The sequence below is a fragment of the Epinephelus fuscoguttatus genome, linkage group LG14 (assembly GCF_011397635.1).
Source record: "Epinephelus fuscoguttatus linkage group LG14, E.fuscoguttatus.final_Chr_v1".
NCBI classification, from domain to species: domain Eukaryota; kingdom Metazoa; phylum Chordata; class Actinopteri; order Perciformes; family Serranidae; genus Epinephelus; species Epinephelus fuscoguttatus.
Window position 1 is genome coordinate 13115678 of NC_064765.1, and position 12791 is coordinate 13128468.

Here is a 12791-nt window from a genome sequence, read left to right on the forward strand (position 1 = left end):
AGTGCTGAATGGCTCCCGGCGGGTGTATTTCTGCCTTGATGGTGCCCTGTGACTGGCTTTGGGTCAGCTGGGAAAGGCTTGAGGCGAAGCAGGCTCACAGCTTATGTGTCTGTCACTTTCTTTTTCATTTTAACCCACACCATGATCTTTTCCTGACCCTAACCAAGTGGTTTTTGTGCCTAAACCTAACCAGACCCTAACCACAGGGCATCATGACGATTTCGGAACGGACTTCGGAACAATGGGTTTAATATGGTCGGAACAATGGGATGTCGGACCAATGGGCTGTCGGACCAGTGGGCAGTTCCCCTTTGTTCAGCATGTTAGCATGCTAACATTTGCTCATTTCTTTTAATATTTTAGCCTATTGGCCTGCATGTTGGCATTGTACCTTTCTGCAAAACATGGATATGTTACATTTGTACATTTCATATGTCATATATTAAAGTTTCTAAAGTGACATAGTATATAAGCTGACTTTGTCATTGGGAAGTGGATGGGACGGTGGATAGCATCAGCAGCATTTCCAGCCATGACTGTGGCAGCCAAATTGGATGTATTTTAGCTAGACCTAGTTGTATTTTCAGCTGTGATTGTGGCACCAAAACTGGGTAGTTTAAGCCAAAAAATGTTCTTTTCCGAACCATAACCATTGCGCCTGAACATAACTACCCTTGAACCACAGTGCTGTTAAAAGATAAAAAAAAGTTTTGACAGTTGCACTACATAATGACGCATAAATGTTAGATATCTGTGGTTTGCAGAAACACACAATACCAACGTTTATTCTGGTGAGAGGGTCAGATATTTGGCATTTTATTTGGTGTATCTAGTATCTCTGGTATGTCTGGAACAAGCGAGAGACCTCATTCAAAATCTTTCCATCTCATCTCTGTCTCCCTTTGATAAGATGAATTGCTTCCAGTTGCTTCCTCTGCCCACTCTTTTCAGGACTTTTCCAGGCAGCTTTATCCAAAGCTCATGTTCCTGGTATCACTGGTATGTCTGGAACAGGCACGACACTGCGCCTGATTCAAGAGCCTTCAGTGCCCAAACACATCTCTCTGTCGCCTTCTTTCTCTCTTTAATAAGATGGATTGGTTCCAGTTGCTTCCTTGCTCTTTTCAGGGGTTTTTCCCCCGTCAGCTTTATCTAAAGCTCTGTTTTCTGGGGAGATCCTGTGTTTGTTCCAGCTCTGCCACTCATGTCATGTGTTCCTACTTACAGAACACCTTCCAGTCATGACATCACAGGGGTTGACATCACACAGACAGGGTCACACCACCATAGGGTGGTGGGTGTTGGCAATCATGGCAGTGGAATGTCCGTGACTCAAGGAGCTGGGACTGCGATCTGGTTAGCTAAACTGCTTTGTCCCTGACATTTGTGAAAAAACAAGCAGAGTGCCATTTCAAACAATGACCAGTCAACTCTGACCTTCGATGGGAGGCAAATTGCTCATGTACAAATCACAACATGTTGGCATGCCAACTATTACACCACTCCCAGGACAATTCTTGTATTCAGAACAATAAACCCCCAACAGAAAGTCCTGCCTACATTCATCCTTGGTTTGACATGAATTACATCCACAAGAAAAGATGCAAGAGGAGTCCTACACAAACAAATTAATTTTATATAGGAAGATGGTAAATCTACTCTGGTGGATAGAAGTGTGGGAACCAGAACATGTAATGGCTTCATCATCTAAGGCAAACTATTAAAATTTATCAGTTCAAATTTAAAAAATATAGATCAGGGGTTCCCAACTGGTGGGTCACGGTCCACAAGTGGGTCACAGGTCCATTCTGAATGGACTACGAATGACTCTGAAATGTGTCAAGTTTGTAAAAAACACACTTCATTTTTAAGTACAGTGAATTTCTGGCACACAGCTTTTATTTTGAAGTGCTCTTTCCTGCTGTATTGCGAGTGACTTAAAGGAGAAGTCCGGTATTTTGCACTTTGAGCCCCATTTCTGAGTTGTTTATGGTGAAATAGAGTAGTTAAGATGAAAATAGTGACGATTGCTCCTTTTTGGAGAATATGGCTTTCCCCTGCCTGGCTTAACACTGCTGCCTATGGTGAACCTGTGAACCTGTCCTAAAACCACCCTAAACGTTCGTTTTCAAAGCCATGAAAATCACCGAGTGGTCAGTGGTGTTCGTTGATGTTCTGACATAAAAATTGTAGCAAACATTTTGTCTAATCCATTGGTTTTCTATAAGAAGCCTCATTGTCCGTTGGTAGTAATCCGCCACCGGAAACGTAAAGAGGGTTGTTTACGGCAAGGTTGTAGTGATTGTAGTCTTTTAGCTCAGCGAAAGTGCCGGCTCGACAGTGCTGTGTGCACTCCTGGAGAAACAAATGAAAAAGTTTTGTAATAAGTTTAAACAACTGCACAATGGATTACTCGCTTGCAAACAACCTTCACAGTACGATGCATTTAAACACAACGCCAACCTTCTTCTGCTTCTTTTCTGTGTCCCATTACATTACAATGGTTTCCTGCCGGTTGTCGACACCCACGTAAAGGAGCATTATCGCCATCAAGTGGGCTGGAGTGTATAACGCCTCAGGGTCAAATGAACAATCACGTGGAAGTTTACACAGAGTTTACACGGAAGTTTTGAATAGCGAAAACACGGATGGAAACCACAGTTTGCTACGATTTTTATGTCAAAACATCCATGAACCATCCATGGCCATAGACAGCAGCATGTCGGCATGCAACCCCATTCTGTGGACGATAAATGTGGTGCAGTCTTCCCTTTGTGTCACAGATAACAAGGAAATACAGTGAGTGCTGGACGGAGCAGTAAGTGACAACAACCCCGCCCACATTTAAGAGTACTGTTTGTGGTGGAAACTCTAGGGTCTAGGAACCATGTCTGAAGGGTTACTTTTGGTTCCAGTGGTACCATACTGGAAGTGTCTGCTGGAAACAGCTTTATGGACTGCTACTTAACAGAAACAGCAAACTAGCTAGACAACATGGCCAAGTATGATGCTGAATGTATTAAACTGTGTGGCCCTTGAAATAATGACTAAGCAGAAAGCTGGACCCTGGAGCTGAACCAGCTGGGAACCACTGCAGAGATGATCACAACCTTAAAGCTGGAGTGTGGAGCTTTTGTCTCCCCCCTCTGGTAGTAAGAGTAACTACACAAAAACACTCTGGGCCTAATTCACAAAGAATGAACTGTGGCCGCTGACAGCACCTTGAATTGCACTTCCCTTGCACCTGCAGTTTGCTCCGTCTTAACGTCCTATTCACAGTGCAGTTTGCCCCTGATTTGCCCCTGATTGCAATTAGCCACATGGTATGGCATGGTACGTGTTTGGCAAAGTACTGAATAGTGTATACCCTCATGTAGTGATGTCTGCTGGTGAGTCAGTCTAACAGTGTCGGATGGGTTGAGGCTGTGGATTTGACCAAGTCTGACCACTTTATCACTATTCCCTCTCACTTGTAGCTGTTTTTTCGTTATCTTTTGAATTTAATATGAATTATGGAACCGTTTTTGTTCACATTTGTTTCCCCCGTTTCGTAAAATCAATTATTGAAAGTTGCTTTTGAAGTGCGTGACAGAAGTGCGTTTTGAGAACGACCACAGACTGTCACCTGTTCAACATATCAATATCTTCGGATGCCATCAAAGTAATAATGATTATAATAATAATGTCAAAATATTATTTACAGACTGATTTAACAGACGAGCTGCCACGATCACTGGAAAGTCTGGGCGAGAGGCTTCCACAGAGGAGCGCCCAGTTTGCACCAGCTTTCTAAAGATGTTATTTACTTCACTCAAACTGCGTGTGGCCATTAGCGCTGGCGTTAGTGAATTAGACGTTGTTTATCAATGAGGCTCATTTGCATAGAAAGGGGCAATTTTTGCGCCAAATATATGCACTGAGACGCAATCTGTTTGGCAGTGCAGTTAGTGGAGCATTTCACCCTCTGCGCTTGCTTTGTGAATTAGACGGTATCTGTTTGCTCCATTTTTACCGGTTTAGCGGCCGCAAAAGCCACGCAATCCTTTTGTGAATTCGGCCCTTTGTGTGCTTTTGAAGTATGCCCACAAAAGAGTTTGCTGCATTTCACTAGTGCTGTCTTTAAGCCTTCCCATGCAAATAGTTTGACTTGAATTCGGAGTTTCTTTTTTATTGTGTGCTCACTCCGAAAAGTTTCTCTTAACACTTCTTAGGAACTTCCACCAAAGCTTCTTCCCTACTCCTAGCTGCCGCGTCACCATGGTCTCTATTAATTTCCTGCCTCCTTTAATGTGGCTGTTCGACATAAAATGCATCACTTCCGGTGTACCAGCACATGAAGGTCGCCACAGACACCAGACACAACCATATCAGTAATTTGCGAAATACAGAGCTTTCCCTGGCAGCAACAGGCTTAGTCATCATTGTGTGAAATTGTTTGGCAAGAGCTTGGCTGTAACGGATGTTCATTTAATCACAGACAATGATTGCTAATGACTTTGGTGGCTGTCTTGTCAGGAATTGGCCTGAGGACAAAGATGACAAAGACAGAAAGGATGAGAATGATGGCACTAGTAAAGACGTCAGCAGTGCCAGATGGTACCACTTGGTCCCTGCTGGGTGTGGACACACACCAGTATGATTACTGGTAGCAAGCAGAGTGTAAAAGGGATCCAATTGTAACTGCTTCAAGGTAGAAGTAATAGCAGAGACCCAGGCAACGCTGTTGTTATGACGAGAGCAAACACAAGCAGAGATATCACCACAAGCCGGACGGAGAGGGCGATAAAAGGTGCTAAGAGGTAGAGTAACTCATCAGCTGGTACCAGAGTGGGTCCACTCGGAAAGTTGCACAATTTAAATGTACCAGATGATATAGACATGATATCTAAGAGTAAAGGTCCAATGACTGAATGGTTCTCAGTCAGCTTGCCTGAGAATCTCCTGACTGTGTTCTGCCATGAGAACAATCAACAATGTGCCACACTCACCAGACACTTCCTGTTTGAGTCCATGTTTGTCATGACAACAGTGACGCCAGCTGCAGTGATTCAGTGCAGAGCTGCTGACGTCATGTATGCAAGTCACAGTCCAAGCCATGTGGCTCTGAGAACCCTCAATGAGCTGAGCTGGCATCCAATCAATCCCTGCACTTGAGGAGAAAACAAACTCCTCAAAGACCTCAGTTACCTCTCTGTGTCTCAGCGTCAATATCAGAGTTTGAGGTTTCACTTAATGCTGATTAAAAATTAACATATTTTCAACAGATGTACACAAATAGTAGAAATGCCAAAAAAATGATCCATTGTGTGAAACGGTGAGAACCCCAGACAGGACACTCAGCAGTTCAAAAGGCTGTAAAGTACACTCTAATGAGCACCAGTGCTGACAAACACATGCGCTGACCACAGTGAGTGTACAAACGGAGGGAGTGATGACGAATGTGAGTGTGTGAGAGAGATGTTTGTGTGTCTGAGGGGATAGGAGGAAGGTGTGTGTGGGTAATTGTAAAGAATCAAAGAGAATGAGAATTCTTGAAACATCTTTATTTAAACTTTTAAACTTCAGACAAAAGCAACAAATAACAGAGGACAGGGCAAAGAAAAGAAAGAAAAGAGAAGAAAAGTAAAGGAGAAAAGTTAAGTAAAGAAAAGCCAAGAAAAGAAAGAAAGGAAAGTGACTGACAGAAAGAAAACCATGCCAATACAATCGCCATCAGGATCTGAACACATAGTAAAAGTCTTCTCTCTACCTCTCAAAGTAGAGGTGTAATTTCAAAGTAAAAGTCTTGCATGGCTTCTCTCCTCGCCTGATGCTGCACGTGTGAGTACCAGGACACAAGCGGAGACGCCCATTGCCCTCAACAGTTCTTCTTAAATACTGTCTGGATGAGCGGGTCTCCTTGGGAGTGTGTGAGTGTGTGTGTGACCACAGCGGTGAAGCATCAGAAGTCTCCACACCAAGATGCATCTCATACTTTTGTGATTGTCAGACCAGTCCTCCGGAGGATTCCTCCTCTTCTGCTGATCCACCGTGCATCAAACACACAAGCATACACACGTCTAACATAATTTACCCCCCTATCCCGAGCCACACAGTGGCACAGCAATACAAACCATCAAAATACATCAAAAATCTGAGCCGTTATATCTATAATGGCTTATCATTAGTTATTATTATAATAATAGAGTTTAATACACAGTCAGGCACATTTACAATGGCTATAGAGCAGAAAGGGGAAACTCAAGGTCCTTAAGGCCTTCCAGCATCCACTAGCTCTTTTTTTTCCCTTTCAATAGCAACTATAGTGTGCATGTGTGTATCTGTGTGTGTCTGTGTACAGTTAAGTGTCAGTAAAGGAGGTATACGCCAGTGAATTTGAAGCCATTGAGGACAAAAGCTGTCCCGTTCCTAATTAAAGAGTTATACAAGCGCGCACACACACACTGACCCCAGGAACACCGTCGCCATGGCAACAGCTACGACGTATACACATCACACGCTCCTAAAACACACCCCTCTATTAGTGATTTCTAAGCAAACACACGCTCCTAGCTACAACAGTAAGGGCAGTGTACACACATGCACCTGTCCCTGTGAGTGCAGCACAGTAAGTCATGGAGTTAAAGGGTCAGCTTGTTTTAATTAAAAGGCAAACTCCTATTTAGTGTATCTATCTGTGCAAATAGTTTGGATTGTATTTGCCAAGGTCCTAATATATCCGTCTCTGGGATTTCAATTCAATTCAATAAAAGGTAAAAGAAAGTATGTTGGAGCTTCAAGGTCCAGTGTGTAGGATTAAAGGGAGAAATAGGACTCCTCATGTTGTCATCACTTTGGAATGAGCCATTTATATCTAAATAGGGAGCAGGTCCTTGTCCAGGGAGCCCGCCATGTTGCAACACTCGAACTCTAGCCCAGAGCAGACAAGTCAAGCACTGGCTCTAGATAGGGCCCTTCATGATTTTGCATTGGGCACTGTAGTTAGCAGCCCCTCTGCAACGAGCCAAACAGCATTGGAAAAACACTGATTTTTAACATGACACTGCTTTATTCTGTGTTTTTACTGATTTAAATCACCGCGTCTGTTTGTTCTGAGGAGGAAGAGACCTCTGCGGATAATTCGGCCCAAGGTAGAAACCTCCTGAACGTCTGGATCTTGAGTTATCAGAGAAAAAAGGTGCAGGAGGTGGGCTAGCAGCTGTGCTCAACAAGCTGAATGCTGACGCAGAAACACTAATTTGTGTGTTCAAACTGCTTTATACAGTGTTTTTACTGGTTTAAATCATCAAGTCTGTTTGTTCTGGAGAGGAAGAGACCTTTGTGGATAATTCGGCTCCCGATAAAACCCCCTGAAGAAGGAACACTGAAGGAATCCTCACCTCGAATTAACGCAAGGCACATGGGGCAAGTTTCAGCTGATTGCAATGCTCAATCCTCTAGATCCTCCTCACTAGATGTCACTAAATCATACATATAGTTCCTGTAAGCTTGGAAAAATTACGACACATGTGCCCGTTACTGTAGTTAATGTCAGTGTTGTAAGAGCAAGAAATAAAATTCCAGAGACAGATTTCATAAAATGTCTGTAAACAGAACCAAAACTATCTGCAGGATAGATACTATTAGAAGTGAGTTTATATATGTTTTTAGCAAATTTTGGGTGGACTGACCCTTTAAGAGGCATTGTAAGTGATTTGTTAGGTGCTGTATGTGTGTTACAGGGAAAATGGATAAAGATTTATAAACAAAATGGTGCATGACGATGAGATGTCTAAGCAGAAGAATGACAATTTTTGGCATAAATTTCAAAAACAGGTCAAAGTTTTCACCAGGTAGTACTGTACACAATCAACAAGGACGTGAGAAAACATACAGTAGGATGTGCTGGGTAACTGCATTAGACTGACAGGAACAACTCACAGTTCTTATGCGTTATCTATTGCGTTATTACAAATGTTACAGGTGGAAATGTGCGGCAACTCTACCAGAGAGTTTGATATGTTCGTCTAAATGCATCATTTAATGTGCATATGTCTCGCTGTGACCTCACTGAGAATTAACACAACGAAGTGGTAACTTTCAGTCTGTGTAGTCAGAGACTTTATTCCAAGGTTTAAAACTGACTGCAAAGGGAGTCCAGAGGTGGAGCGCTGCTGATAATGCTGCACTAATAATAGAGCAGCTCAGGCTGTGCAGTGAACTGAACTCCCTCTTGGAAAGGTTTTGCCAGCCTTTATGCATCATGCATGACAGTAATGACATGCAGTAGCACAGACTGGCCACAGAGGGGTGCTGTTACAATCACCCAAACTGTTACACGATTCCTCCCTGAAGGGATTGGAGGTTTAAAGACTTCCTTTACAAGGAACACAGTGACAAGCTGCACAGGCAGCAGGTTTGTGACGGCAGTGTCTGTCTGTATGTATCATTATTGAGCAGATGACTGTGGGTTTTCAGCGGCAGTGCCTATCACTATAATTATCCGTTTCTGTCTCCCTGTCTCTCCAACTACGAGTCTATTTGTGTAACTGACAGTCTACCTGTCTGTCTACCTTCACATGATTGTCTTCTGGCAGGATTGTCTGTAGAGAATTCACAATTACATTATTTTACAGCGACATTTTTTTGTCTTGATTCCTTTTAGAGTTTATCTTACACTTCTCCCCCCCCCAACGTCGGCTTTGTTCTCCAGGATGGAGCGAAGAGCTGGAGGCAGTGAAATTGTTTTCTGTATGAATACAGATGCATTATTGCACCAGACACAGAACAGTACTGGTTTACGGTCACACACACACAAAAAAAAACATAGATCAGTCCATTCTGAGGAGACCGCAGAGTCATCGAGAAACAGATGGCAAAACCGTTTTTCTCTGTCTTCACGTCCATGTGTTTGTTTTGATCCAAAAGGACTTTCTATCACTTTGTTCCTGTTTGTTTTCCAGAGAGAAAGACCCAGGAATTCCAGGGAAGGAGTTTATGCCGTCAGGTCTGATATGACCAGTTTTTCCATTTTATTCCCAATCTCTCCAGGGACTTGAAGCTCCTCTGATTCATAGTCATCATCAAAGGACCTGAGAACACAACACGCATAGTAGAAGGTTAAAAGGTATCTTTTTCTTTACAAATGCCTGTGCAAATTCTTGTGAAATGGTCCAACAAAAACACGATATTTTCATTAATGATTAGACATTGTGTGCAAACGCTTCCCAAGAAGTATGACTCCCATCTGTTGGATGGGGTGCTACATTTACAAGTCAACTTTGGAAAGTCAAAACTCCTATGCTGTCAAGCTGATTTACTCAAAACTTGAAACAGTTTGCCTCAAGAACATGGAAATGCCACCCAACCAGATTTTCTTGCCATTTTGAATTTGATGAAAAACACATTTTTGACATCTTCTCCTAAAATGTGGATTTGACTTGTTCCAAAGTTTTTGTTGATCATTACTGGTCCAAGCCTATCAAAAGCTGTATAAATCTTACTAGACCTTTTTACATAGAGATTGTGTTATGGGGCTGCTATGAAGTCCCTTCTTCATGCTGCCTTTATATTTTTACAGCACCAAACAATGGTGGCATCATTCTGCTACAGTGTGTGAGTACAGACTTCACACTGGCATCGCAGAATCAAAGGGGGCATGACATGTAACACAACAGTGTTGGCCTCTAGTGTGACATAAAACATACACATCGCTTTATGAACAATAATAATGGCATTAACGTGGCAATGACAATCATTTACTGTCCCTGTTAAATGACAGCTGCTCTCATCCTCTGCTCAGAGGGTAAGGAGCTCCCAAATCTCACTGTTCTCCCAATGTGTAGATATTTACAGCCGCTGTTCTTCTTCTTTGAGTTAGCCGCTAACTGCAAACAGCTTCTTTTCAAATCTCCTCTGGTGGATCGCATGCACAACAGGTCATTAAAATTTCACAACCCTCCTGCTAGCTGTGCTGTTTATACAGACACCATTGTGGCACTGTCACTACCTCTTGTGGCAGCTTAAAGGCGAGACCGCTCTGCTCCCCCGTTCCACGATCATACCTAATATACAGCACGGCGAGATGCCGTAACAGTGTGATATTCCTACTTTAAACAGGCAGTGTTTAAGGAGCTGTTGAAACCTAATTGCATTTTTAAAATACTGGCCAATAAACTTAGTGTAGCTGAGCACATAAATATCTAACTCCAAAACCTTTGGGCCAATAATCAGGGAACTTTCAGGATATGTCCGTGTAAGTACCTGAATAATTCAAATTGAACTACAAGGGGGTTGCTACAAATGCAAAAAACTAGTGTGGCATTTGTCTCATCATTACAAAACTCACAAGATATATTTCATAAGCAGGTTCAACCACATGTGTAAAATTATTTTTAAATTGCTCAATAGGGGGCGCCACCAATTCCAAATAAGTGCACAGACCAAGTGCAAAATCTGGCCCTTACTCAATGAATGTTTATCCAAACATCACCAAACTCAGAATATTTTTAATTAAGCTGTAAAAGCATGTTCCCAGAATGTTTATATGTCTGAACCTATTGTTCAGGGTGACAGCATTGCCGAAGAAGGGTCTTGCACAGATTTGGTCATAAATGAATGAGCGTATGTCCGATCTTAATAAAAACTATTCGTTATCTTTATTGCAGGTGTTGAAAACTGTCAAAGGTCTTGGTCCTTAACCGCTTCCAACTTTTAATGGTCCATGTTGGCCTGAACCCCAGAACTGAAGCCTGTAGCTATATAACTTTATTGTCTGGACAATCAAGCTAATCCTCAGTTACTTCAAGGGTTTCTTCTTGAAAATTTGCCAACAACTCAGCCTATGAAAAAGATGAACACAGGCATATGCTGTATGTAAGCATGAGTGTGTGTGTGTGTGTGTGTCGTACCCCTCGTGTAGCTGTTCATTTGCAGTCTCCTCCGCCACCAGTATCTCATACTCCTCAGAGGCGTATTTATCCCAATCAGATGGCTCTGGACCGTCACTATCGATGTCCTAGACAACAGAAGTACAACAAATATCAGTATTGCATAGAAGAGAAAGAATTTCTTACATTTTTACAAAATAAAATGAGGCACAAAAAGAGTAGCAGTTTAAAAACTATACAAATACATGGCACCTGGAAGTGTGGAGGAAAAACAAGATGGCAATGGCCAAAATGCCAAACTTTAAAACAGGCGTCCTAAAACCAATAAATGATGTTGCAGTGGCTAAGTCCATTATTTCTCTACTGTCTATGATCAAAACCTAGTAGCTCATTTTTTCTAGTAATAATAAAGGACTTTTTAAAGTTTTTCTTCCATTAAAAAAAGGATATTTGAAGCCCAGACACTGCACTAATATGGCAAAAGTCAACAAGAAAAATATATTGCATCCATAGTGAGGCACATTTTCAATCATCCTCTCTATAACTGTGTGCTGCTTCACACTAGCACGTCGTCTTTTCTTATTTTCATAGATTTGTTTTTCCTTTTCTCTGTTGCAACAAAGATTCAACACCCATTACTCCCCCATCAAACTGACAGCTCCTGCCATATGGCTCATTGTTACACAAGAGATGCAAATTCACACCTTTTGCACAGCAAATGGGTCTCTCTGTTCGTGGTCCAGGTATTTCTCCAGGTTGAAGAAGGTGTCGAAGAATATGTGGGCCATCCGGCAGCGCTTCAAATCACCAAGTGTTATCTTACCTGGGGAAAAAAACAGGCACAAACAATGGCATGTGTGTAGTTGAGATAGCAAAGAAACAAATGACTGTGGCAGGGTTCACTTTGCAATAAAGAGAAATAAAAGATGACATGAGCTTCTGCTGGCACTCACCTGCACTCTCAGGTTTGACCAGATCGAGCATCTGGCAGAGCAAATCCTGGAAGGGCAGAGGTTCGATGCCCATCCTTTCCATCCTCTCACACTGTTCTTCATAGAAGTACTCCAACTCGAACATGGACAGGACGCCATCGCCATCCAAATCCATGCAGCGGAACCAGTACTCTATACTGCAGAGAGAACCAACACACCACAAACACTTATAAATGGTGGAAGATAAAGTGACATTTGCACATATTTTGCCATTTTTATTAGACACATGCAAAGAGAGAAAAATGCAAAAAACAGCTTCTCAGTCACACAGGACCAAGTGATTATATTACCTGGTGGGATTTTTCTTGTCTTCTTCCGATATGAGGAACCAGACAAACTCAGCGTAGCTCATCCTGCCTTCCCTCTGCACAGCATTACCCCTGGACACCAGAGAGACAGAGCTGTTCACATTTAATACCGCCATTATGGTAAACTAATCAGCTCCTCTGTGTTTGTTTACGCGTGTGTCTCCACTTACCGAGTTACGGCCCCCGAAAACAGCCTTTCAATGATTCTGTTTGAGGACGCTGTCAGAGGAGAGAATGAGAAAAGTAAGCAAATGTGATTTTGTTCAAAGACACAGAAACAAATGGTCACTGTTGTAAACGATTGCGCATACAGTGCAGTCACTTGCGTAAGTACTGAGTAAGTGAATTAAAATCCGGCCAAGTGGTCGTATAATGCAGTTTACAGTGTAATGCTTTTCACATCAGACAGCATGGAAGTGTTGAGCCTTGGACAAACAGCTGTTGTTTGCAGAACTAGCTAGTGGGGGCCCAACAAATGGAAAATAAGCCAATGAATGTGCCAAATCCAAAGACAGTCTGTTTCTGATTCTTTACTGGCACTCAACCTATATTATTAAATCAATGTGAACTAAAAAAACAAGTGCAACCTCTATTTATTTATATTATAAATCACAATATGCCTC

General features: G+C 42.3%; 1 protein-coding gene across 5 annotated transcripts in view; it reads right to left on the reverse strand.

Annotated features, from left to right (window-relative positions):
• Positions 1 to 5522: 5522 nt before the first annotated feature.
• ppp2r3a (protein phosphatase 2, regulatory subunit B'', alpha) overlaps positions 5523 to 12791 on the reverse strand; it is a 117555-nt gene continuing 110286 nt past the window's right edge. For 3 of the 5 annotated variants that reach the window (XM_049597173.1, XM_049597172.1, XM_049597174.1), the window contains 6 exons: positions 12339 to 12387; positions 12151 to 12261; positions 11822 to 11997; positions 11573 to 11691; positions 10890 to 10996; positions 5523 to 9071 (listed from right to left, as the gene is read on the reverse strand). In XM_049597173.1, coding sequence (XP_049453130.1) covers positions 8975 to 9071; positions 10890 to 10996; positions 11573 to 11691; positions 11822 to 11997; positions 12151 to 12261; positions 12339 to 12387 — 659 coding nt within the window. In that variant the 3' untranslated portion in view covers positions 5523 to 8974. The remainder of the gene's footprint in view (positions 9072 to 10889; positions 10997 to 11572; positions 11692 to 11821; positions 11998 to 12150; positions 12262 to 12338; positions 12388 to 12791) is intronic. The other 2 variants (XM_049597175.1, XM_049597176.1) reach the window with 1 other exon arrangement.